Source organism: Perissodus microlepis, chromosome 10 (genome assembly GCF_051167445.1).
Source record: "Perissodus microlepis isolate ML-2025 ecotype Zambia chromosome 10, ASM5116744v1, whole genome shotgun sequence".
In the NCBI taxonomy this organism is placed as follows: Eukaryota; Metazoa; Chordata; class Actinopteri; order Cichliformes; family Cichlidae; genus Perissodus; species Perissodus microlepis.
This window is the reverse complement of record NC_140470.1, coordinates 4,441,754-4,468,345: the sequence shown is the minus strand read 5'-3', so window position 1 is coordinate 4,468,345 and position 26,592 is coordinate 4,441,754. Positions and strand designations below refer to the sequence as shown.

The 26,592-nt window shown below is 39.5% G+C and overlaps 1 protein-coding gene across 5 annotated transcripts in view; it reads right to left on the bottom strand.

The window, feature by feature from the left end:
* Positions 1–26,592, bottom strand: part of igsf9bb (immunoglobulin superfamily, member 9Bb) — a 152,031-nt gene that overhangs the window by 19,023 nt on the left and 106,416 nt on the right. For 2 of the 5 annotated variants that reach the window (XM_084941544.1, XM_084941545.1), the window contains exons 15-19: positions 21,363–21,447; positions 18,314–18,478; positions 15,009–15,054; positions 10,304–10,363; positions 3,085–4,722 (exon numbers count right to left, since the gene is read on the bottom strand). In XM_084941544.1, the coding sequence (XP_084797670.1) occupies positions 3,085–4,722; positions 10,304–10,363; positions 15,009–15,054; positions 18,314–18,478; positions 21,363–21,447 (1,994 nt within the window). Of the gene's footprint in view, positions 1–1,957; positions 2,004–3,084; positions 4,723–10,303; positions 10,364–15,008; positions 15,055–18,313; positions 18,479–21,362; positions 21,448–26,592 lie in introns of all 5 variants that reach the window. The other 3 variants (XM_084941546.1, XM_084941547.1, XM_084941549.1) reach the window with 2 other exon arrangements.

Sequence of the window (26,592 nt, the reverse complement as noted above, 5' to 3'; positions counted from 1 at the left end):
AAGGCGAACTCCCAACTCTTGAGCCACGATCGCCCGTTGAGGCGCATTAAGCAAAACAAAACAGTCAGATAAGTCAAACTTTACTCAACTCATTCTTCTTGCTTCCTCTACTTCTGTACCATTGATTCATTGAATTCATGTTGAATTCTCTGGCAGCTGCTCTATTCCCATGTTCTGGACCTGAAAACAGGGTTTGATCTTTGGTTTCATTCTATAATACTGGACTTATTTTTCTACGAAGGTTTTAACTTTGAGAGTTTAAACAAGAGAGAAAAGTGTGAACATGTTCATGCCTGTCTGAGAAAAGTGTATAAAGTGTGTGGTGAGGGGTTCTACAGCCTTAAAACATCTATAATAACTTTAAAAAATAAAGTTGGCTACTTCGCGGATTTCACCTATCGCGGGTTATTTTTAGAATGTAACTCCTGCGATAAATAAGGGACCACTGTAGCCCAGTTCAATCTTTACCAAAAGCTACCCATAAATGTATTTCTAATAACAAAGCTTGATTCACTGGCTGGGACCACATCCTCATAAGTTTGACAGCATTTCTAGTAGATAATGGCAGATGATGTGATCATGAATTGAGGCTGCGGCTTGGGGAAGGCCTCAGAGAGAACTGGCAGCAGCCCCCGGGCCAGGCAGATCCCCATGTACTAATGAGTAGTTAAATCATTGTAAAAGGGAGGGAGTGAGGGTGAGGCGCAAAAACGAGAACAAACAGCTTGTAGAGAACCGGAAGGGACATGTATGGAGGTTTGGCCCCACTTCTGAAATCCAGATAAATTATCTTGAATAAGAGTTCAGCGGCATGAGGAAGAGCAGTCCCCACACAAGTGGACAAGTGGTTTAGTTTTTAGCGGTATATTTCAGTGATACAGCAGAACAAGATTCCCACATTACAGAGAGGGAGAAGCTGCAATAGATGGAACAGATGTTCTGGAGAACTTTTTGAATAAAATTCTTCGCTTTGCTTGATTCTTGACTTTTTCTACTATTATACTACTACTGGTGTAGAGGGTTTCTTGAGGTGCTGACCTATTGTTCAGGGGAAGACTGCACCATGTCAAAATAAATGGCTATAGGGCTATGAAAACATCAGAGTTGTTGCGCACACAACAACCAATATGGTGACCATTAATGAGGGTTAAAGGCATACTCATAGATGCTGACCCATTACTTAGCCAAGCGCATTTAACCCCTTTAATGCACTTAGTTCAGTGCATTTTACTCAGGTGACTTTTGCATACCATGCCCGAAAAACATGAGCTGCGTGCAGTTCAGTTGGACTCGAGCATACGACATGGTACTGTGTCCCGGGCTGCAAGTCCTGTCTCAACTCAGGTACAAAAGGCCTAAAAACATTAACTATTACTACTGCTGGAGTGTGCTTTTCAAAAGTATGTGTGTGTGTGTGTGGGTGTAGGTGTGTGTGTCAAAGAAACAGAAAGGATAAGTGAAATGTACTTGGACCATCAAGCATTGTATAAGTGCCAGCTGATCTTTGCTGAAGTAATTTGGTTAAGGTTATATGTAGTGACGTAAATAAAAACTTTTAAATGTTTTCATGAGATATATACACTAAGGATATATCCATCTGTGATTTGGTATCCTTAACAGATTTACAGGGTTAAAGTTTTTGTGATTGTGGTCAGTTAGCAAACAACTCAAGCATGAAAACATGTTGGTGAGACATTTCTGACCTGATCTATTATCTTACAGATGGCATATGCATATCAGTCAGAATGCATAATGTACTTAAGACTGCAGAACTTAAAATGCATAGCCACTTTGACATAAAGGGAAAAAAAGAAAGAACTGAAATCAGCTACATGTGTTGACTGAAGTAAGGAACAACTCAAAGACTCAAAGGCTTGTATTCCCCTTTAAAGGACGAGGTGATCAAAAAAGTCCCACCTGCTAACCCCCCCCTTTCAGACATGGATCCAACCCTTACCTATTGCGGTGTAGAGGACCTGGTCACAACAACGCTGCCCAGATAGCTGAGATCAATCAAAAACAAAGCAGGTAAGACTCCAGGAGCCATCAAGAACCACCACACTGCCCCTACTTGATAATGATGGAGACATTGCAGTACATGAGAAGCGGACAGGCCCTGTGACACACTTTGCCCAACAACCTTCCCTTGGTAGTCAGACCTGGATGACCTGAAGGCGTTTAAGGGAGTTGGGGAGACGTGGGTTATATAATGGGGGAGGAACGTAGAGTAGGAAAAAAAATCTGAAAGATTGGACAGTAAGGGAGAATTGGTCATGCAATCAAGTTACAAAGGCTGAGGATGGGCCGCAGGGCCTGCCACGATGAACTCATCCCTCTGCATGATAAAGGCATCTTCAAAGGCTTGGAGCTGGACATAACAATGGGTGTTTTCTCTGGGGAACTGACTTGGTGGATATTATGAGAGTCCTCCTGTTAGGTGAAAGCAGGGTAACATAATACAGATGGAAAAACAGGGATCCCGTGGTGATGTCTGCATATTACCAGGCTTTCAGGGGCCTGCCCCCCCCCCAAAAAAGCATTTGACTGGCCATGGTTTTTAATTTTTTTTAACCAGATGGATTGTAGCCCTTAAAGGTCTGAAATGCAATCTGTGAAGCAAATGCATTTTCTTGTCAATTCACCATTTAATTTACTTACTTACTTACTTTTAGCATTTTCACATGAAAATTTACGATGTACATTTCCAGGTGAATATTTTGAAACAGTGCTTCAGAGATTCAGTGGGTGAGTAAGTTTATGTCTGACATGAAAAGCAGCACTGACCAAATTGAAGCTAAACTTAAAAAAAAAAAGGAAATCAAAAACAAAACTCTAGAGTTCATCAAATGAATCCGAACAAAATGGTTTCCTTCCACCATAAAACTTTCATTTTCATTAAGTCAAATGAAAAAAGCATAAGCTAAACTATAAAATTAATTTGCCACAGAGATGACTTTAGGAAATAATGATTAGTACATAGCACTTCAGAAACAAAAATATCAGAGCAACTTCACAAACCAAAGCATTATGGATTGGGGCAGATGACTCAAATGGTATCCCGCTCTGTAATCCTTATGGACCTACCCTGAAGCTGACAACTGGGGTGGAGAAGGCTCCGATGGAAGGATCTCCTCCTCAGTCCTCCTTTGAGATGGCATCTGCCCAAATATGTTGCTGCTTTCCATGGGGGGTGATGGAGACTGGGAAGCTGGGTAGCTGGTTGCAGAGGTGGCAAAGGCCATGTGGGAATGGTAGCTGGGGCTTGTTCTCCTGCTACCCTGGGCTTGAGCAGGTGAGGAGGAGGGAGAAGATCTTCTTGAGAAGCTGGCTGTGGAAGGAGGGAGGAGGGTAATCTCAGACATCTCTGAAGGTATAGTAGGTTGGACAATGCCGGGACGTGGCCTGGGACGAACTACTATCTCTGGGGAGCCCTCATGAGAGCTAAGGGGGCTTTGGGTGAGGGGTGAGAGGCGAGAGGGCTGAAGAACCACCTGATGCATGCCAGAATCCATCCTACGAGCATGTCTGGGACTGAAATGAGGAGTGGTTTCAAACCATCGTGTGTCCAAGCTACTGAATGTGCTAGGAACAATATGGGCCATTGGATCGGTGTAAGGCAAAACCGGCACACCCATTCCATGGCTTGTGTGTCTTAGCTGCCCTAAATGTGCCTCTTGCATAGCTAAATGCTTGGCTGGGGAGCCATGAGGCCTGGCCTTGCTGGGAGACTTGCTTGAGTGGCTCTTTGGGGCCTCCAGTGGCAGGACAGCTGGATAAGTGGGCATTGGAAGAGAGGAGGGCTGGATAGCACTAAGGGGAAGAACATGAGGTGGAGGGGGATAGGGAGAATCGTGGCGGAGATGCAAAGGTTGATGTGGTGGAAAAATGAACTGGGGTCCCTCCAAACTTGCAAAGGTAAAATCCAATCCCTGCCAAATCTCTGGAGAACGAATGGAAGAGGTGAGGGTCAGTGGAAGTGGAAAACCAGAGACAGCATATTGCGGAAAATCACTTTCTCCCATTTCTTCAGGAATCATAGCGTGGCCAAAAGGACCCTCAGCAAGGTATGGAGGGGAGGACATGACAGAGCTAAGTGGGCTGGTATCTGGCATGTAAAAAGGAGGTGGAGGATCATGATCTCCAGGAGGACCTAGATAGCCATAAAAAGCCCTGTGGTGGAGAGAGCCTCGGATCTGCCCAGTGGCCTGGAGCCGACTGCTCTCCATGATGGTCATACCTTCGAAGGGCCTGTGGAAATGAGAGCTGTAGGCTGGAGGTTGCAGATAGGATTCCTGACTGGAGATAGGAGAGATCTGGTGAGGCCGCAAGGGGGGCATAACTGGTGGAAGAGCCCTAGCGTCATCATTCTCTTCATCTGACTGTCGGAATTCAGGATATAGGTCTGATTCTTCCACAAATGGGAAGCCCTCAATTCGCCGGGGTTTGACAGACATTTCTCTGTCTGTAGGATCTATAACAAAACGTCCATCTGGGCCTCGACTGATGAGTTCAATGGGTGTTGTTGCTTCAGCTTCATGCTTGGGGATGCTGTATTTCTTGCTTGTTATTGCTCTTTTGGTCTTTTTGTATAGAGATAATTCCTCCTTCTTCCCTGGACTTGGGGGTGGTTTTTTTCCACGCTGGTCATGACTATCTTCAGATGATTCTGATGGAGATGCCTTTGAACGAATGCTCTCTGGGCTCACCTTTCCTGACGATGACCTATGGAAAACAATACAGATGAAGTGATCATTTAAAATGGTACTTCTTTACAAAATAACAGTTTACTGATGGTGCTGGAGATGAATCCAACTACACCAGAACAAAACATGGATTAAAGAAAGAAAAACTAGACCCCATTTACAGGATTCCAAGTTCTAAGTCAAAGCAGTGATCATGAATCATTAGCAAACAGAAATTCAGCAAGATACATTTCCTGTTTATTTTTAGGCAGTTAAACTAGAACAACAAATATGCAAACTTTCAAACTCAGAGAAGGCACTCCTCCGACGAGACTAAAGCTTTATCCCACAATTTTAAAGTAAGTCAAACCAAAATGTAACAGTTTCTTCCTTTGTCAGCGTTCCACTTCTCCATCAAGTTTCATATGAATTTGGTAAGTGAAAAAACATCTTGACAATACTGGACACATCGTAACTTTTTTTCAAAAGTGAAAGTGAATGGAGTGTAGATGTAGAGGTTTGGTGACAGAAGACAAATGTTTGTTTCCAAAGCAGTAATTAAAGTGCACACAAGAAGGGAATATCAACTAAACTGTACAATACACAAAATCATTAAATTCATGCATAATTCTGACAACAACAAACTGGTTTATTGGTACCCACACGAACACTCAATATGTCTTCCCTGAAGGCATGTGCATAGACCAGTTTTAATCATTGCAGTAAAAGACTGTGTACCGGACCCAAGAACTACTAGTAGTTATCTGTAATTTGTTAGATTTATAACTGTTTATGTTATTGGTTTTAAAAGCGGTTTAACATTTAGTCTTATAATGGGATGCCTTAGTTGCAGAATGCTTATATCATATGCCATATTACTGCATTTTACCTTCTTTCATTCCCTCTATACCATCCCCCACTTTATACCTGATACTTTAGCTCTACTTCATCATTATCATTTCCTAAAGTTAAAGGCAAACCAGTACGTGTACGGTACAATTTTACTACCAATGAAAATTTAATTCATTCAAAAGTTGAATTCCATTGCAGTATGACGTCACATTTTCCCATTACAAAGCACTGTCAGGAGCACAAAAAAACCAAAGAAACATGATACCCCAAAACTAAATAAATAAATAATAAATAAATATTTTCACCACACTCGCTGATATTAGAAACAGAGAGCTGTTTGTAAAACCCAATGGTTATCAGTTAGTAATAAATTTTGAGCAACACTGTAGTAACAAGTATGAAGTGGCTGTACTGACCAACACTGTTAAAGCTCTAGTATGGTAGAGCTATGACTGATTTGTGAGAAAGGAGAGACTTTGATTGATGACATATATAGAAAATTAAGAATATCAGAGCTTGGAGTGAATGATTAGCCACATTTGTCAAAACTAGCTGAAAGGATAATTCAATCACCATACCCAGTGAAGGGTATCCCACTAGTTGGGATACATACTATTTTGTGCCAATTTTGCAAGTGTTTGAACAATTTTGGTATCTATCCTTCTATATGATATCTGAGAGGTCTTGACCAAATTCAAAATTTTTAAAAGATTACAAGTTACAGTATATAACTTGTGCTTGTATATAACAAGAAACTGAGACACTTTGATGTTATCAAAGTCTTTCTAACCAAATTCTTGTTAGAAATTTCTACTAGAGCGCTATAGGAAAAAGGAAATGAAACCACAATTTCTTTGAAGCCACAATCCCTTTATTTAGTGATAAAAGTCATTTATAGCAGGTCTGTTTGTTATAACCTAAATAAACAGTATAGTAGGCAATGTCACATGCAATACATGTTAAAGGTACCAGGTTTCAGTAGCTACCTTCACTGAAAAATACCATCTGCTATTTGAAGTCATGAGTACTTCTCATTAAATGTAACAACAATGTGTTTATCATTACAATAACACCTAATCAATCGATGTTAGAAATGTGTGTAGACAACAACATTGTATTTCTAAACCATGTGAAAGATGGTGTCTCTGATGAACCAGGATCTTTGTTAGGTATTATTTCTTGCAAGCAATATTGGTTGAAAACGATATAAAATTTAGTAGAAGTTAGTTGTTGTTATGGTAACAAATATTGCTGATAATATTCATAAATCTGTTATCAGACCTACATAGCTGTAATGCTGCTGGAGTTCCTTATATGATTATGGCTGGTTTGTATACACTGTGGTTTGAATATAAGCTCCCTGCCTCTCTTGCAAGAGAGAAGATACTTATTAGGGACTAGAAAGAGACAGCATACTTATTGGCTTCCTGCTAAATCCAGAATTGAATTTAAATCCTTCTCATTATATACAAGGTTTTGAATAATCAGGCTCATCTTAATGACCTTTTAGTATTGTTTTACCCCATTAGAGCACTTCATTCTCAGAGCACAGCCTTAGTTGTTGTTCCTAGCGTATTTGAAAGTAGAATATGAAGTAGAGCCTTAAGCTTTCAGGCCCTCTTCACTGGAACCAACTCCCAGTTTGAATCTGGGAGACAGACATCCATTCTACTTTTAGCATTAGGTTTAAAACATTTTTATCAAAATCATTTTTGATCAGGTGACCCTGAATCCTCCCTTAGTTATTCTGCAATAGGTCTAGGTTGCTGAAGGCTTTTTTATTCACCTTTTTCAGAAACTGTGAAAAAGTTTTTTATACACCACTCTGCATGTAATCATTAGTTATTAATAATCTCTGGCTCTCTTCCACAGCGTGTCTTCGACTCATCTTTCTCCCTTCACCCCAACCAGTCGTGGCAGGTGGCTGCCTCTCCGAGCTTGTTTCTGCCGGAGGTTTCTTCCTGTTAAAAGTTTTTCCTTCCTACTGTCGCCAAAGTGCTTGCTCAAAGAGCATCATATGATTGTTGGGGGTTTCTCTGTTTTCTTTGTATTATTGTAGGGTCTTTACTTTACAATATAAAGCATCTTGAGGCAACTGTTGTTTGATTTGGCACTATATATTGTAAATTAAACTGAACTGAATTAAATCGAATTGAACATATTAGTTACTGACATATTTATCCTTATAGTACAAACTGGTTTGTTTAGGCTTCTGGAAACTCAGCAGTTAGAAGTAATGGATGAATCTCCTAAATGGATCATTATCCACAGCTTCACAACTCCACAGCTTATGGATATGCAGGCGATGAGACCTGTCTTCATCAATACATTTTCACATTAGTTTAACAGAGCTTCAGAAATATAGCCCGTCCACAGTCACAAGGCAAAAAAAGTGAGTGAAATTACATGACCATTTGCAAATGGTAGAAAGCCATGAGCTGGTGTTAAGCAGAAGGTTACTTCTTAGAAGAGTCAATGGCAGGACAAGTTAAGGAAATCAAACGAGTTACTAAAAGACACAATCAAGAAGAAAACATGGGTGTCTGTGTCAAAGTTTCCAAAAGTCTGTGTCTGTCTATTTTAACATATAAAGTGGTTTGGATAGAGCCAGGGCTAATTTCTGTTTTACTTGCAGTGAGTTTGAAAACAAACATTTAAAACAGCTCATCCACATCTAGATTGAGATTTTCTGAAGGTTGCAAGAAGCTGTTGTTGCCCCAGGACAATGCTTAGTGCATCTTATTTTCCTGAAACACTTCAGCTGAGGTGTACCTCCTTATTACCAGCCACCGCACTTAATTTTTCAAAAATGGTTTATTTTGTCATTAAAGAAGGCCTATAAGACTTGGACATACAATTCACATAACTGAGCAACATAGAGTCCCGATCAGAAGTTTAAGACCACTTGAAAAAAGGTTCCAAGTGGAGCTTCAACATGCAACAAGGAGAAATGGGAGTGAGACAAAACATTTTTTTGAGCAGGCAATTTATTGAAAACAACTCTTAAACTGAAACAGGCTGTTCTCCAGCAGATCAAAAGTTTAGGACCACATGCCTTTAAAAGGCCAAATCTGTGCAAAAATCTGGATTCATTGTCATTTTCTGTCAGGTAGTCACACTGTCATGACATTCTGATGGCAAAGGCAAAAAAACCCTTTCCCTTTTTGAATATGGTCAGGTTGTTAAACTGCATAAGCAGGGTCTCTCACAGCGCGCCATCGCTGCTGAGGTGGGACGCAGTAAGACAGTCATTTGGAATTTCTTAAATGATCCTGAGGGTTATGGAACAAAAAAGTCAAGTGGAAGACACAAAAGAAATTCACCAACACTGACCAGGAGGATCCAGTTGGCTGTTCATCAAGACTCTGGACGATCCTCGACCCAAATTAGACCCAAAAAGGCAGTTACTGGTGCCGACTGCAGCCCCATAACCATCAGACTGCGTCTGAGACTGAAGGGGTTCAAAAACAAAAAACGTCTTCAAAGGCTCCAAAGTTCTGTAGCGTTATACTTGAACACACAGAACTGACTGCTTGAACTTCGCAAGAGAGCACCAAACATGGGACACTGAAAGGTGGAAGAAAGTTTTATTCTCTGATGAGAACAAATTTAACCTTGATGGTCCTGATGGTTTCCATTGTTACTGGCATGACAACCAGATGTCACCTGAGATGTTTTCTATGCACCACAGTGGAGGGGGCACCATAATGGTCTGGGGTGCTTTTTCCTTCAGTGGAAGACAGTAGATGCCCTTCGTGTGGCTGTCTTCACCACTTGGAGAAATGTTCCCACTCACTTGCATCAAGCATGCTGCAACAAATTTTTGAAGTGATCAACAATAACGGTGGAGCTACTCATTACTGAGTTCATGCTTGGAACTTTGATTTCTGTTTTGGGGGGTTTACGGGGGTTCTTTTGGAGGTGTGGTCCTTAACTTTTGATCATCTGCAAAACAGCCTGTTTCAGTTTAAGCGTAGTTTTCTATAGATTACATGCTCAAAAATGTTTTGTCTCAATCCCATTTCTTCTTGTTGCATGCTGAAGCTCTACTTGGAACCTTGTTAAGAGCCAGACATGCAAAATATGATTTTTTGCCATTTTTCAATTGGTCTTAAACTTTTGATCGAGACTGTATATCTCTTACATTTAAAACATCAGGAATATCAAGTTCACAATATAAAGAATTTTAAAAGATCAGTTGCCTTGAACTAAATTTTTCACTGAATGAATCACCATTTTAATAATGAGTGGTCATTACATGTATGTATTGTACTTCTGTAACAGGGTCTAAGCGCTGGCCTTCATTAAATAAGAAGATTGAAATTACTCTGCAAGTATACTCTGGCCAAGGAGTGAGCCTAACTTAGCAAGAAGACTGGAGGCAGAAGGAAAACTACAAACTCCCTCAGTAACTGCAATAAATCTAAAAAAATAAAGGACAGTAATATAGAGTAATATAGAGCAATATAATGAAAGATAATTGTGATTCATTCACTGTGACACATGAAAAAGAGTCCCATTATCTACTTCTTCTATCCTGAATAATATATTCTAATTTTTCCCCAGAGATTAAAATGAAGCTCCTTTACCGCTCATGAACGAAAGACTACGACCAGTATTGTTGTTGCCTGATTGTAGTTGTCCAGAAGCATGCAGACGGGTCAAGAGTCTGAGGTGCTGAACCAAAGTGAAGGAGGGTATATAGTGTGCAAGAACAAAGGGACAATGGTTTGCACACTCACTGAGGACCATAACACTGGGACCTGTACCTGCTTGCGTCCAGCCCCTCCCAGTAGGGCTCAATGCTGGGAATGAAGCTAAGTGGACTCCTGCAGAGGTGGGGAGATCAGACAGTAAGAAGTGAGGAGCATATGGAAGTAAACAGGAAGCCTGGCAATGAGAGAGAGGGCAACCAAAAAGGAACAGAAAAAAATGAAAGAAAAAGCTCGTTCCTGTTCAGCAGCTTAGGGATGAGAAGCATTAATGAGTTGGAGAATAACTCAACGTAAAATTTCACAGAAAAAGCGTAAAGATAAGAAAAACTATACGAGAGCAAAAAGAGGGTTTCCTGCCATAGTTTCATTTCCTCACATTTCCCACTTCAGACACAAGAGGCTGAAAAAGCACAAAAGGACAAAGCAAAACAAAAACAACATTTCATTAAATGAGACCTTCTTTCCACACTGCACCATCTTATTGCCTTGAAATGGTGAAATATTAGGCTATACATGTTATTGTATAGTAATTTGCAAGCATCCACATGTGTATAGCAAGCATGTATTCGACCATGGTCCTCTACAATACTTTTGGGATATTTTAATACAGTTGTATTACACTCAGGATGTTCACTTCAAATCTGGTGCAGATTTCTCCCATTTACAAGAGCAGGGAAAAATCAGACTTTATTAACTAGCATGACAGCTGTGTCAGCGGTTACCTAAGTAATCTGAAAAATTCCTTGACAAACATTCCAGCCAGTGAAACAAACATACTCCCAAAACATCATAGAAATGCCTTTCACTTTTTAATGAAAGAAAATGTATGCCAAACAAAAAACGTATAGTATTTAGATTTTAGAAACTCCACTACAGACCTCCTCATGGTGTTAAAGGGAAAATCTATGATCCTAGTATATAAATGTATTTGGGGAAATAAGCTTACAAGAACTGCAATTAAAGTCTGGCTTTTTTACCTGATGTTCAACTTGATCAATGTATTACTCCTAACCTCTCCCTCCCAAAGAGAAAGGAAGTCTCTGTTTTATGTTAGCAGATTTTTAAATTCTGTACATGGGAGGTTTACTGACGTTTTTCTACAGTTTCTTTGTTGCACTCTAAAAAGTAATTCATCAGACCCGTTACCACCACTTAAATGCATGGCTTAAAGTTATTGATTAAGATAAATCTTTTAAATTGAAAACTTTATTTTGTTGGGGTGTGTTGACTTAATAATTTTGGTAATTATATCAACTTAACTTTGTATGTAATTTGAAATTAAAAGGGTTTAAAACAAAATTCAATTTGTAGTTTCTTAATGAAATTGGATAGATAACTTCATTTTTCTTCACTGTAACCTCTGATTTCAAGGTCCATCTCCTACCCAGTTGACATGCCCTACCAAATTCACATATTAAGACTGTGTTGCACGGAGGACTTGTATGCTGATGTTAAAGAGATTTTAATGTAAGTAACATTTTATTTACAAATAACAGTTCTACTAAAGCAATGCATTTGTGCTAGTAAGTGTTATGACCCGTAGTGGATTTGTTTCTGATGTTATGCTCATACAGCTGAGGAAATAGTTTATTATTATTATTATTATTATTATTATTATTATTATTATTATTATTATTAACGGTGAATACTTCTGTGAGAAGGATAGCTGTAGAGTTTCTGTTTGCCTCATTTATTTTATTTCTTGTATGCTATACATGATGTTACATTTTAAATTGTTTTGGTTACTATTACAATACAGCAATACAGTAAGTACTGTTCTTGATCTTAAGAGCTGCATCTATCCTTATTACTTTTTTTAAACACATCAAGTTTTATGAAATACTGTTAATATGATTCTGGTTGTATCACCCTGGCACAGACTATGTGAATCTCTTTGTCATTAAGTCTTTACATAGGCATTTTGTGTATACATACACATCATTTAATATTTTTTAAAAATATATATGAAATTGATTTTTGTGGATTATCAGTTTTAAGCAAACTTAAATTTAATGCTTTATTAATAACAGGTTCATTTTAAAGAAAATATTTGTAAAGCCTGACAATTGTTTGTAATAATCCTCAAATTGTCTTATAGCATTTTTCTGTATGTGTGGTGTACAGATTAAAAAAAAAAGAGTTCAAGAGAGTAACCACTGTAAGTCTTGAATCTAATTTTTTGGCTTAACTTGACCATTGTACCCCAAAACTAATGGATGGGGTTTGATGAAGGGGAGGAGCTAAAGGACTGAGAATCTTGCTTCTTGAGGTATGATAATTATTTAGGCTTTGGCTAACTTCAGAATGCAGTTTGTTTGCAGCCACCTATATAATGTATTACTCATTTTGATACTTTATCTACTTTTTCTTAAATTGCACAATACTCTCGAAGTACGCAGAGAGGTACCCATCGACTCAACCCGGGAGAGAAGGAAGAGGACCTTTTCAAGCAGTTTGGTGTAAATAATTTAGCATCTTGAATAAAAATGAAATCCACACTGATCATACTGTGGATTTACAAATATCACACCCATATCAGTGGCCCGTTCAGCATAGGTGTGGGGCATTGTAAAAGGCTCCTTGAAAAATTAAACTAATGAACATAGCACTTCACTTAATCATTGCATGAAAAATATCTTGAAAAACTAAAGGGCAAGTTAAAAAGAATTAATAGAGAAGTATAACACATTTCATAACACACTGGATATTTCTAGCTTACTTTAACTTGAGTTAGTCATGTTAACCAAACCTCTGTTTTGGGAGGGATATAAAACATAAGGGAATGCACATCTTGCCTATTTTTTACAGCATAAACTAGAACGTTATAATTAGACCAACACGGTGAACCGCTCGTAAAGCAAGTAAAATATGTTGTTAGAAATCTTTTTAGGTCAAGCAGCCAAATTGGTCATAGAACATGTTGTTTATGTCGTGTGATTATGTTTTGTGTTATGATACCATAATTTTGTCTCATTCTTATTAATGTATCCTAATTTTCATTCATGTGTATGTGTGTATAAAAATAAATAAACAATAAGTCCACTGATGATCTAGATTCAGTAAGATTCAGTTAGGGTAAAAGTATAATCTGATTTCTGATTTATTTTCAGTGTTTAAATATAAAGCGTTGAAAGTTACAAATAAAATCCTTAAATGTTGAATTCATTTATTTCTTGAAAGCAGTTAAAATTACAAAAACAAGAAAAAGCTAAAACAATAATGATGAAGAAGAAAATTAGCAACCTAATGACACCATACAATACTTTCAAATAATGTGAAAAAAGTTGTTGGTGTAACATCATTTTATGAGTACACAGCTTAAAAAATAGATTTTAAGCTACCAATTATTAAGTAAGGGGTAGTTAAAATTACTTCTGACTGTAGAGGAAAAGTTCATTCTCTTAACGTAATATAGTTTGTGGGTTCAATATAATTTCAACATAAGTTTTCATAACTCAGAAATATTCATGGAAGCTGTTGCGTCATTTTTTTTGTTGGGCTTAAACATTTGTTTTTAGAGTGTAATCAGATTTCATACTCTTTAATATTCTCACATGAAACTATCAAAGCTAACAGTGATTGTCTGTAAATATCCTCCCCCACCCTGTCTGAGGCCTTGGACTAAACTGAATTTCAAAAGTGTAGCACAGACAACATGGACGGGCTGTGTCACAGAGCAAGCCATGCTGTTTGTCAGGTATTCGATCAACAATGCTCCAAAAGCCACCAACAGCACAAATAGTCCAGACGTCTAGCTCAGAGACTCCATGTGGCTAGGGTGAAGCTTAGCAAACAGTTAGCAACTACAGCCGGCTGTGTCTGGATCCACTTATCATGCTCCTAAATTAATAAAGTTCAAATACAAAAAAATTAAAATCATGCCCTTTACAGGTGTTATGAAGGGGCAAACTGTCTTTTTTAGAGTGGGCATTAGGCGTAGTTGAGTTCTTGCCTCAACTAATATGACTCTACCGTAAGTATTGGAAAGCTTAGAAAGATTCTCACAATGCAATATGAGAACCAACAGAAGATGTCAATACAGTGAAGTTTATGTAGAAAAAACAGCTTTCTGAGGGAGTAATGAACGCACACACACACACACACACACACACACACACACACACAAAACAAATATTCAAAATTAAGATGGACAGTCAACAGTGATGCTTTGAAGTCATCATTTAGGTACCTGTAGTACATGTTCATGTCTGTCAGAGTTTTTAGTACACATGTTACTGCTAGTACAGGATGCACTGATAGGGTGGCTGTAGCTCAGGCGGTAGAGCAGGTCATCCACTGATTGGAAGGTTGGTGGTTTGATTCCTGGCTTCCCCCTAGTCTGCATGCCAAATATCCTTAGGCAAGATACTAACCCCATGTTGCTCTCTGATGCATCCATCGGAGTGTGACTGTGTATGAATGTCAGATAGGCACTAACAGCTTAGAAACAGTGCTTGTGTGAATGGGTGAATTAATTAGTTGTGTAAAGCGCTTTAAGTGCTCAGATAGAGTAGAAGAGTGCTATATAAGAACCAGTCCATTTACCATAGTGGATAACCTTCTTAATATTATTCCACACAATTTATTCGATATTTACAAGTTTACAATTTATTAGATATTACATTGTATTTAAAACAGTAATATAACGTGTACTACTATTTGATTTTCTTTGTTAAATCAATTTGTTTTGTGAGGTTTTGTTGTTGTTGTTGTTGTTTTGTAGTACAGCAATACATCTGTGTGGCACAGGTGTACTTACGGAGTTTCCAGGCTTTTTCTGCAGTGAGTTATTGAAAGAGGGGGGTCTGGAAGATAGGGAACAAAAAACAAAACACTGTAAACTGTAAATACACTGGTAGGGGAGGGAGAAAACAAGCACTTCACTTAGAAGCTGTACAAATAAAGGCAAGGTCATTTGAAGGAGTCCAATGAGCTGTTTTTATTCCTATTTATTTTCAGCCGAGTCTCAATATTAAGATTCATAATGTGGAAAATATCGTTTTGCCATTCACGATAAACGTGTCTGACCCAACACATTTACATAAAAGGCTTATAAAACTAGACTCACCAAAGGCAACATTAGCATGGCTGCTGCAGGGCTTGGAGCAGGATTTGAACGTGAGCGACAGAACAACAGTAAAATGCAACAGAGGTTTAAAAAAATCAACATAAATATAATGACTGACTGCAGCCATGAATCTATCACTTTTAGCTTTTGATGGTTAAGATGGCAGCATAAAGCAGCAGATCACGAAAAAAAGAGAAAAACGAGTACAGCAACAAATAATGTGTAATTCCATAAATATATTCAAATCAATGAAAAACTATTTTTTAACAACTTAAAAGGATGTTCTAACCTTGTTTTTTTGTAAAATGTAATGTTTATATTTAGGAACACCCGTTCAACTGCTCACTCATGCAAATATCTAATTAGCCAGTCACTTGGCAAAAATGATTTGCACTTAGGCATGTAGACATGATAAATGCTAAAGTTCAAACCAAGCATCTGAATGGGGAAGAAAGCTGATTTAAGTTACTTTGAAAGTGGAATAGTTGTTGGTATCTCTACTACCATCTACTGGGATTTTCTCACAGAACCATTTCTAGGGTTTACAGAGAGTAAACACAGCATGTCTTTATCCTGTCTTCCTTCTGTCACCCCAACCGGTCATGGCAGATGGCCCCGCCCCTCCCTGAGCCTGGTTCTGCCAGAGGTTTCTTGCTGTTAAAAGGGAATTTTTTCTTCCCACTGTCGCCAAAGTGCTCATAGGGGATCATATGATTGTTGAGTTTTTCTCTGTATGTATTATTGTAAGGTCTACCTTACCATATAAAGCGCCTTGAAGTGAGTGTTGTTGTGATTTGGCGCTGTATAAATAAAATTGAATTGAATAGTCCAAAAAAGAGAAAATATCAAGTAAGAAGCAGTTCTCTGAACGAAAATGTATCATTGATGTCAGAGATCAGGGGAGAATAGCAACACTCTTTTGAGTTGATGGTAATTCAAATACCATCTTGTTACAACCAAGGTATGCTGAAGGCATACTCAGCGTATCAAACCTTGAAGTGGATGGGTTATAGCAGCAGAGATCACACCAGGTGCCAACCTTATCAGCAAAAACAGGAAACTAAGGCTACAATTTGAATAGGCTTACTAAAATTGGAAAATAGAAGATTGGAAAAACATTATCTGGTCCATGAGTGAATTTCTGCTGCAACATTCAGATGAATGGATCAGAAACAAGATGATATTGCGGGTGGAGCGCTGCTGACTTAGACTGAGAACATTGTTGGACAGTGGAAGGAATACTTCAAGGACCTCCTTAATCCCACTGGTACGTCTTCCGTGGAGGAAGCAGAGTCTGGGGAGGGGAAACACTCACCTATTTCCGGGGGCGAGGTCATTGAGACAGTGAAACAACTCCTTGGTGGCAGAGCCCCTGGGGTGGATGAGGTTCACCCTGAGTTCCTAAAGGCTCTGGATGTTGTAGGGCTGTCTTGGTTGACATGCCTGTACAATGTTGCGTGGAGATCAGGGGCGTTACCTCTGGATTGGCAGACCGGGGTGGTGGTTCCTATCTTTAAGAACGGGGACCGGAGGGTGAGAAAGTCTATGCCAGGTTGCTGGAAAGGAGAGTCCGTCCATTAGTCGAACCTCGGATACAGGACGAACAATGCGGTTTTCGTCCTGGTCGTGGTACGCTGAACCAGCTCTCTATCCTCTCGAGGATAGTTTGCCCAACCAGTCTACATGTGCTTTGTGGACTTTGAGAAGGCAGACCCGTTTCCGGTGGGTGGTCGGCTGCACCAGGGCTGCCCTTTGTCACCGATTCTGTTTGTAATTTTTATGGACAGAATTTCTAGGCATAGCCAAGTGGAGGAAGGCTTTCACTTGGGTGGTCTCTGAATCTTATCTCTGCTTTTCACAGATGATGTGGTTCTGTTGACTTCATCAGGTGATGGCCTCCAGCTTGCACTGGAATGGTTTGCTGCCGAGTTTGAAGAGGTAAGAATGAGAATCAGCACCTCCAAATCTAAAGCTGGAAAAGAGTGGAGTGCCCACTCCGGGCCTGGGATGGGTTTCTGCCCCAAGTGGAGGAGTTTAAGTATCTTGGGATCTTGTTCACGAGTGACGGGAGAAGGGAGCGAGAGATCGACAGACAGATTGGTGCTGCGGCTTCAGTGTTGCGGAAGCTTTACCAGTCCATCAAGGTGAAGTGAGAGCTGAGCATAAAAGCGAAGTTCTCAATTTACTGGTCAATATACGTCCCTACCCTCAACTATGGTCACAGGCTGTGGGCAGTGACCGAAAGAATGACATACAAGCGGCAGAAATGAGGTTTCTCTGAAGGGTTAGGGTTAGGGCCACTCCCTTAGAGACAGGGTGAGGAGTTTGGCCATCCAGGAGGGGCTCAGAGTAGAGCCACTGCTCCTCCACGTCGAAAGGTGGTTTGGGCATCTGACAAGGATGCCTCCTGGGTGAGGTGTTTATGGTGTCGCACCGGGAGGAGGCCCCGGGGCAGACCCAGGACATGCTTAGGGGATTATATCTCTCAGCTGGCCCGGGAACGCCTTGGTGTTTCCCCGGACAAGCTGGAGGTGGTGGGTGGGGAGGGGGAGGTCTGGGCTCCCCCCTGTGCTCTCTGCTTAGGCTGCTCCCCCCACCACCCGGCCACAGATAAGCGGAAGATGGATGGATGGATGCTTTCTGACTTTCAGAATCTATTAATTATATGTTGTTGTTGTCTTTAGTTTTTAACAAACAACATATGTTTTAATATACATAAAACATGCACCAACATAGAATAGTTAAGAGCATAAACATGTAGCAAAAAGGAGTGTGAAGAAATTAGAAATAAAACAATATTGGAAAGAAAACAAGTGAGATGGGAAAATAAAATCAAAGAATAAGAAGTACTATCCAGAATATTTATGCATGATGATACAATGGTTGCTGCAGAACCTCCACAAGTTAAGCAGCTGACATGTTTCAGGTTTTTAGGACTGGCTTAGTGAATGTGGGAAGTTAAATATATATATTAAATATAACAAGTTTCCCCTCACCTCTTTTCCTCTTGAGTTTTCTCCGCCGCTGCTTGTTGACAAAGCAGGCAGCCATGGTACTGAAAAGGACAGCTGCTGCCAAGAAGCAGATGGTGGCCACAATACCAGCCACCACAGGCCGTGCCAGTCCACGCTCCTCCACCAACTCTGGAGGAGGAAAGAAATCTGAGGGGGAAGAGAGAGGGAGATAAAAGCATAATGAAGTCGAACAGCAAATTCATGACAGAAACAGAGCCCTATACTCCAAGTATGCAGACCGTGAGGAAACATCACAGCAGAGGAACATGTGCCAATTTTTGTTTGCTCACTGAACTTTTGACATGGACATCCTTTATATTAATGCTATACTCAGCATTCAATTTGTGGCTCCAAAACAGACACTGATATTTACTATGAGATATACCACACAGATGTGAGTTTACTGGTAAAGAGCACAGTGTCCCTGCTCTTTGATTAAAACTAAACCAGGACTTTCTGCTGTTTTCTGGCAGCTTCATCTGCAAAATTATAGATGCAGAGTTCACTCGTTTCTGTGTTCCTGTAGAAGAGCCTCCAAAAACATTCTGTCCTGTCCAATAAAATTCAAATATATTCAAGCTGACCTTTACTGCTGCATATGTCTTCTGCAGGGTGCATGTCACAATGACTAAGCAGAATGCTAACTTTTCCTCCTATTCAGAACTACATAGAGGGTAATGTAATTCACGCACTGTTTTGATTGATTGCTACCTTTTTAATGTGGTTAGACTGGCTTAGACAAAAAAGAAAATCTTGTGTCTGATGAAATTCAGTTAGCTTAGTGTCTGCTTAACAGGGTCGAAAAAAATGTCTAAATAAATTTTGTTAGTATGAAACGTGATTGATTTTTACACAGTAATCAGTAATGTCCAATTGGTTTACATTAGTGCTTCTTACATTTCCGAAGTTCCCTAAATCATTTCTGAGTGGGAAGTAGATGAGAAACTCCATCACATATGTTGTTATCCCTTGTGTGTTTTTTTGTAACCAAAAACTGTAATTCTATAAATGTTTCGTGTGTTCAGAGCCAGAGGGCAGAGGAAGATCAAATGCAGAGTTTGAAAAAACACAAAATGTTAATAAAAACTTCAGGCAGGAAGTAAAAGTTTGACAGTGAGTTCATGAAATGTGGACAAGAAGACTAGTTTATATTTATTACTAATATTGAAGAATGTTACTTGCCAGAATTAAGTTGAAGAGGAAAGAAGGAAGAAATGGTTACAAATATTTAAACTCTACAGTATAAGAAACATTCTCAGGTAAAGAAGCTGGTTGCTGCTGTCTCTCACACTGTGCCTTACACAGACATTTATTTTACTGGCCAGCAGGGGGCAACTTCTCTGGCTGCAAAATAAGCTCGCTAGTTTCCTTTTGGTCATTTCATAAACTCTGAACTATTAGAGTAAAGAAGAGGGCAAAGCAGGGTTTCTTCTAACAGTGTTTCTTAGTTAGATCCACTTGTTGGTGACATTCAGTTGCACAAGATGGGTAACACCAAAGTAGTTATATCCACCTTTTATATATGGAGGCTCCACCTAGCAGACCAACAAGACCTGTAAGAGTCTGTTGAAGTGCCAGACACCAAAATGAGTCAATCCATTAGAAATCTATGTTAACGTTTTACATTTTGCTGCATTATAAAGCCTACAGAGCTGCGTTCCGCCTTCACAGTTACTGTACAGCAGATTAATTTTCTTTATAATTCATCTCTCTGGATACTGGTAAGGCTTAAGTTTAAGGATGTGGCGCTTTGATTGACACGTGTGCCGACAGAGGCAGCTGTAGCTGATAGCTGGCCTAGGCCTCAACGCTCTACAATGCTTGTGTTGCTGGTGCTTGTCAGGAGATTTTAATTGAATTACCTGACAAATCATATGTCCTGCTGTATAATAGAGTCCATCTAAGAAGCTTGTGCTTTTGTTTGTGTGAGCAAAACTCTGTTATAATAATACTAATGAATATTTAACTGTAATTAAAATGATGGCATTACTATAATTAAAAACCAGCCAATACAACAAAGAGGACAATGTTTCTGCTGTGCAGCTATGATGTCTGGTTGTGGATTTACAAATTTCTACAACTGTCCTCAGTTATTATTGAAGGAGTTGGTTCAGTTATCTCTCAGTGAAACCAGGAGGTACAATGGGTCAGCTTCTGTTATGAACTTGTGAGAGTAGTTTATGTGCTACAGTGAAGTATGATTAGCAAAATACAAAGTATTGTTAATGCAGGAACACCCGATCAGTGAATCACTGCTCAACTATCCAAATCACCTTTGTCATGTTTGAAAGGACAGAGTATATCCACATCATGTTGGACAAAATTTAAGGAAAACATAGTCAAATAAATTCCATATCAACAGAGAAATGAGCAGAAGCATTTGATCATCGTACAGCGTGGTTTCCAGTTTTACCAGAAGGGGGAAGCAGAGTACTTCCAAAAACAAGTGAAAATCTGGTCTATAAATGTTACCGGCAGCTGTTCCTACTAAACGAAGTGTACTCAGTGACCTCTGTAGAGGAGTGCCATCATATATGAATAGTTTAATTTCAGACCCCAAACACAGTCTTTTTCTTTTTTTTTACAGCCAAACAAAGCTGGCTTTTTTTAAAATCAGGAAGCCACCCAGTACAATCAGTGGAGAAGCAGACAGGAAGATGATGTCATCCTCTTCAGGATGCTACAAAGGAGTGTCCATGTTAAAGCGAGCTTAAAATGAATTGTGCTGAGTGGGTAAAATGTAAAGTTGGTGTTGCTGAGTGTGCAATACATCTACCACCCCTCTTCAGCTCAGAGATGTTAGGCTAGCCCGAGGTTAAATATGCAGTTTGCAGCTAGTTGTTGGGTTGCAACTCACTGAGCAGCTTTATCTATCATTCTTCTTCTCTAAGCTTCTGAGTCATTATTCTTCTATACATACTGGATAATGTAGGGTTCTTACACATAATAGCTCTATATACATATTCACATTTCATCTGTCAGTCATGGCCACAAATGAAATTCTAACATTTTAAATGATCTAATGCCTCACCTGTGCTGGACACTCCAACTACGTTACTAGGCTCGCTGATCATGTCATCCATGATGGCCATGACGCGGAACTCATACCACGCCTCCTGAGACAAGAAAGAGATTATGTTATCAGAAATGTTCAGTAAGCCTGAACCTGTAAAATTCCACTGGCATCTCCAAAGACCACCAAGCTACAACAGTCCAAGGCTTTGGAAACTTTGGGAAAAGAACTCAGATGAACAAAACTCCAATATACGAGCAAACTGTCATTTTTTATTTAACAAAATCCACCTTTAGCAGGATACTTGAAGTAATTGCTTTCCATATGATTTCATCAGAGGAATTTTGACCTACTCTTCTTTAACGTTTCTTCATTTGTACTGGACATTCCATTCAATTCATCCATCCATTATCTTCCACTTATCCAAAGCTGGCTATGTTGCCACACAGGAGCAGCAGCTCTACTCCGAGATCCCTCTGGATGTCGGAGCTGCTTTCCCAAATCTCTAAGCCTGAGCCTGGTCACGCTACAGAACAAACTCAAACTTTTAGTCATTTACCCAGACTTCATGACCATTAAGTTATATAACCAATGTGAGAGCTGTGTCTGGATCCGTGTCACAAATTCAAGCACATTTTCATTGGGTGTTGGAATCTTTCAGGGTTCCCCCTCGTCTCCAATCCTGTTCTTGATTCATGGACAGGATCCCAAGATAGCCTCGGTGAGGAGGCTGTCCGCTTTCAGAACTACAGAATAGGATCTCTGCTTTTTGCAGATGATGTAGTTCTGTTGACTTCATCAGATTCATTCAGATTTTCTGTTTTCAAATTTAAAATTGACTAAGATTATGACTTGAGACTGCAAGAAGGGCCTATTATGTAAAAGTATCAGGCAACAAATCAGAAGAGTGTCTATTAGATCTCATCCCTTCAAGACTGCTCCAAGAAGTCCTACCATTAATCAATGATTCAATCCTAAATATGATCAGTCTATATCTATTAGTCGTCTAGGTACCACAGACCTTTAAGGTGGGAGTAGTTAAATCATTACTTTAAAAGTCATCACTTGACCCAGCTATCTTAGCTTATTATAGGCCAATGTTTGTTTTGGTAAATGAACTCGTTGTCATAGAGCACTTTTTAATTCTGCCTGTGTACTCAAAGCACTTTATAAAACTTGCGTCATTCACCTTTTCATCTAATTACTTTTTTCTATACATTAGTGCTTTCAATTTAAGATTCACAGATGACAAATACCAAGAAGCCAGAAAACAAACACCAGATAGAAAGACCTGAATGACCCCTAATTTTCTGCTTCTAAATTCAGTTGAAACTGAGGTTAATGTACTCAGTCCTAAACATTTTAGAAACATGGTGTCTAACCACTCTGGATAGCATTACCTTGGCCTCCAGTAACAACGTGAGAAATTATGTAGTTGTTTCCTTAACCAGGATATGTTCTTCAATGTGCATATTAAACAAATATGTGGGACTGCCTTCATTGCAATGCTTATTGCATTTGCACAATATTTTTAAAATTAGAAACATCCTGTCTCAGAGTAACGCTGAAAAACTAGTTACTGTTTTTATTACTTCTAAGCTGGACTATTGTAATTCCTTATTATCAGGATGTCCTAAAAACCTCTTGCAAAGCTTTCAGTTGATCCAAAATACAGCAGCACCCAGCTCCCAGTTTGGATTCGGGAGACACGGACTCTTCTCTACTTTCAAGGTTAGGCTTAAAACTTTACGTTTTGACAAAGCATATAGTTAGGGCTGAATCAGGTGTTTATGCACCACTTTGCATTTAATCATTAGTTACTACTAAACTCTGGCTCTCTTCCACAGCATGTCTTTTATCCTGTCTTCCTCCCCTCACCTTGCATCAGATTGATACCTCTCCCCTGAGCCTGTTAGGATGGACAGTGGGCAAAGTAGGAATGAAAAACTCTCCTTTAACAGGAAGAAACCCCCGGCAGAACCAGGCTCAGGGAGCTATCTGCTGTAACTAGTTGGGGGTGAGAGGAGGACGACAGGACAAAACAGGATTTCAAATTTAGAACTTTGACTTTCTTTGGTCATCTTTCACCATTCTGTGGCAGAAAGGCTTATTTACTGAGGAAAGTCTGTCATTTTTAACTAAAGACTTTTACTTTAATCTCATCCATTTTCTATCAACTTTCTGGTTTGTTCACATGATCTTTAGTAAACTGCACCTATGTTCTTTTTATTAATTTCTCCTTGTCATACACATCACTGTTGTTCAGAGTTCTCCTGAAACTGTACTCATGAACATTAATATTTGCTCTCTGTGAGACCCCAAGTTGCTTCCCATGTATCCTGGGTTCCTCTGTGACTTTGGCTACGTTCACACTGCAGGTCTTGATGCTCAATTCCGATTTTTTGATCAAATCCGATTTTTTTGTCTGGTTGTTCACACTACAAATAAAATGTGACAGCAAACGCACTCTAGTGTGAACCCTCAAAGCGGCCCACATGCACAAAAGAAGACGTCACACACAACGCGCTCTGTTTAGACCAAGACCAAACAGTATTGTTTGACTGATGGCCCCATAAAGACTTGTTTCGGACTTTACGTTTCCCAATTTTGATTGAAGTTATAAAGTTATTTTGTTATTTACATATGGCCTAATAATTATCCTTATTGCTGTTTTAGAGGAGCGGTGCTTCAAAGGATAGCTGCAGATTTCTGTCAGAATCTGCAGATTATACAGTACAAATAAAATGTTCATGTTTCTCCAACGTTGTCTTCCCAACAGTTTCACTGACATCTACACTGGATGGCCAGGAAGCGTTTATGATGTCTTCTCCGGCGCTTCCCTGGCGCTGATAATTGGCGTCTGTCTTGTGTCAGTGACGTAAAAGACGGATTTAATGCGACATGACCGTTCAAACAGCAGTCACTTTCTAAAGCATCAGATATGTTTCGGATTCAGGACCACATACGAAAGTGACCCAGATCGGATTTGAAAATATCGGATTTGTGCCGTTCACACTGTCATAGCATGATCAAATATGGGTCGAAGCACTTTCACCTGCAGTGTGAACGTAGCCTTTGTAGTCTTTTATGGGCTACTGGAGCATTGGTGAACTACTGCTGAATCGTGGTTCCTTAACCTATATTTTGCGCTCAGAATAACTGCTGTAAGCAATTGGCATCGGAGAGAAAAGAATGTAGTTAAAGGGACAGATTTTTTTCTTCTGAATCAGCATTATCAGAACATATGTCTTTTAATTTGTTGTAGGAAACCATATCCACCAACTCGAAGAAGTAACTAATGCATGCTACAACAAACCTTCTTTCAACCCTTCTTTTTGTCCTCTTGCTATTCTCAAGACGTCACACAGGGATTTAAAAAGCTCTGCCTTAGATATAAGAGGCATAAAGTTTCACATCATATTTCACACCAACAAAAATGTACATGATATTCATCAAATACTCACCTGAATCAGATTCAGATTTCTCATTGTTTTTCATGTTTCAGGACTACAGACAGCATGCAATATTTTCCCAAAATTGTTGATGTTAGAGAAATTAGTAAAACACATAGAAAAAAAATTGTGAAAACATAAAAGCTCTAACCATGTAAGTGGAATAAATGTAGGCTACCAGTCAGAATTCAGTGTTGCTACAATATATGAATATATCTATATAAGTTTCAGATATCGACAAATTATAATATCAAACAATGGTATGAAGTTGGAGTGGCCTAGTCCAAGTCTGGATTTTTGAGATGCTGGAAATGCTTTCGCATGACCTCAGCAGACCATTCATGTGGCTGAATTAAAACATTTTGAAAAGACGAGTGTGTCAAAGAAAGAAAGAGGAAGCCACAAAGGGGGCAAACAGCTTTTCTATGAAACACACGTTGACCCATGTGACTTTTCTGAGCAGGTTAGACCTTTGATTTTGTAATAACTGAAACTTTTATTCTCTGACTGAAAACTTCTGCTGAATCTGTGCTGCAAAACCCATGTTTTCATTTTTATTTTCAGAAGCTGCTGCTGTGTCTGCAGATTATTTGCATATCTCATAAATTCTACTTGTTTGCTTGCTTAATTTGCACCGCTCCTGGTAGATGGTCTTAGCCACTGGTTTAGAAGGCCAAGTACTTTTGGTGTATAAAAACACTAAATTGTGACTGTAACACGACGGTCTACTGATTTTTTTAAATAACTTCCAGGGCTCGCAAAATCGCTAGCCCGACGTCCCGGGGCTAGCGATTTTTCCAGTCGGGCTACAGCCCTGCCCGTCGGGCTATCATAGGAAGGAAAAATATATGTCAATGCTTTTGCATTCTTTCGGAAATGTAGCTGGGTAATTATGTCATTGGCATCGGTGAGCCACTGTCAATATGTGACATATTGAAATCGCGTTTGAATTTGCGCTTGTTTTTTGCTTTCACTTTGCAATCGCGCAAACTGTGTATAGAGAGCGACAGTACTGATTGGTGAGTGACGATAATTTGTGCACCAATTCCTCTGACATCGTCTTATCAATCGTTAGCTTACTATGCAAACATGACAAGTGAAATCTCCCGCAGCAAGCTTAAACATGTGAGTGCGTGTGTAAAATATTTTAGTTCTGCTGAGCCAAATAAGACAGGTCAGGGTGAAGAAATGACAGCCAAAGAAAAGCTTACCACAAAACGGAAAAGTTATGACAAATCAGACTATAAGGCAAAAAGAAAGTGCAGCTTTATGGTTTCATGGACAAAAGAATTTCTGTGGCTGCAATATGACGAGCTAAATAACCAGTGGTGCACATAAGTGGTCCGCAGGTGCGCATTCGCTGTCAAAATAAAAAACGCACACAAGATAAGAAGTTGCAACGCGTATTTGCGTACATAAGATTTTCTGGAGGAGGACAGACATTTGTTTAGAACTCTTAAAGATGTCGAAGAAGCAAGCTCCTTTAAGCAATTACTTTGGTGTTCCTCCACATCCAAAGAAATGTCAGAAGGAGTCCGAACCACAAAAGAAGCGCGTATTCTCGGAAAAGTGGTTGCAGGAGGTGAGCTGGCTTCAAACAAATGATGAACGCACAGAGATGTGGTGCAGAATGTGCCGTGAAAATCCCACTCTAGCAGACAAAAACAGTGCCTTTTATATGGACGCAAACGCGCATTGCAACTTCTTATCTGGTGCGCGTCTTTTATTTTGACAGCGAATGCGCACATGCGGACCACTTATGTGCACCCGTGTAAATAACATGATGTTCTGCCGGG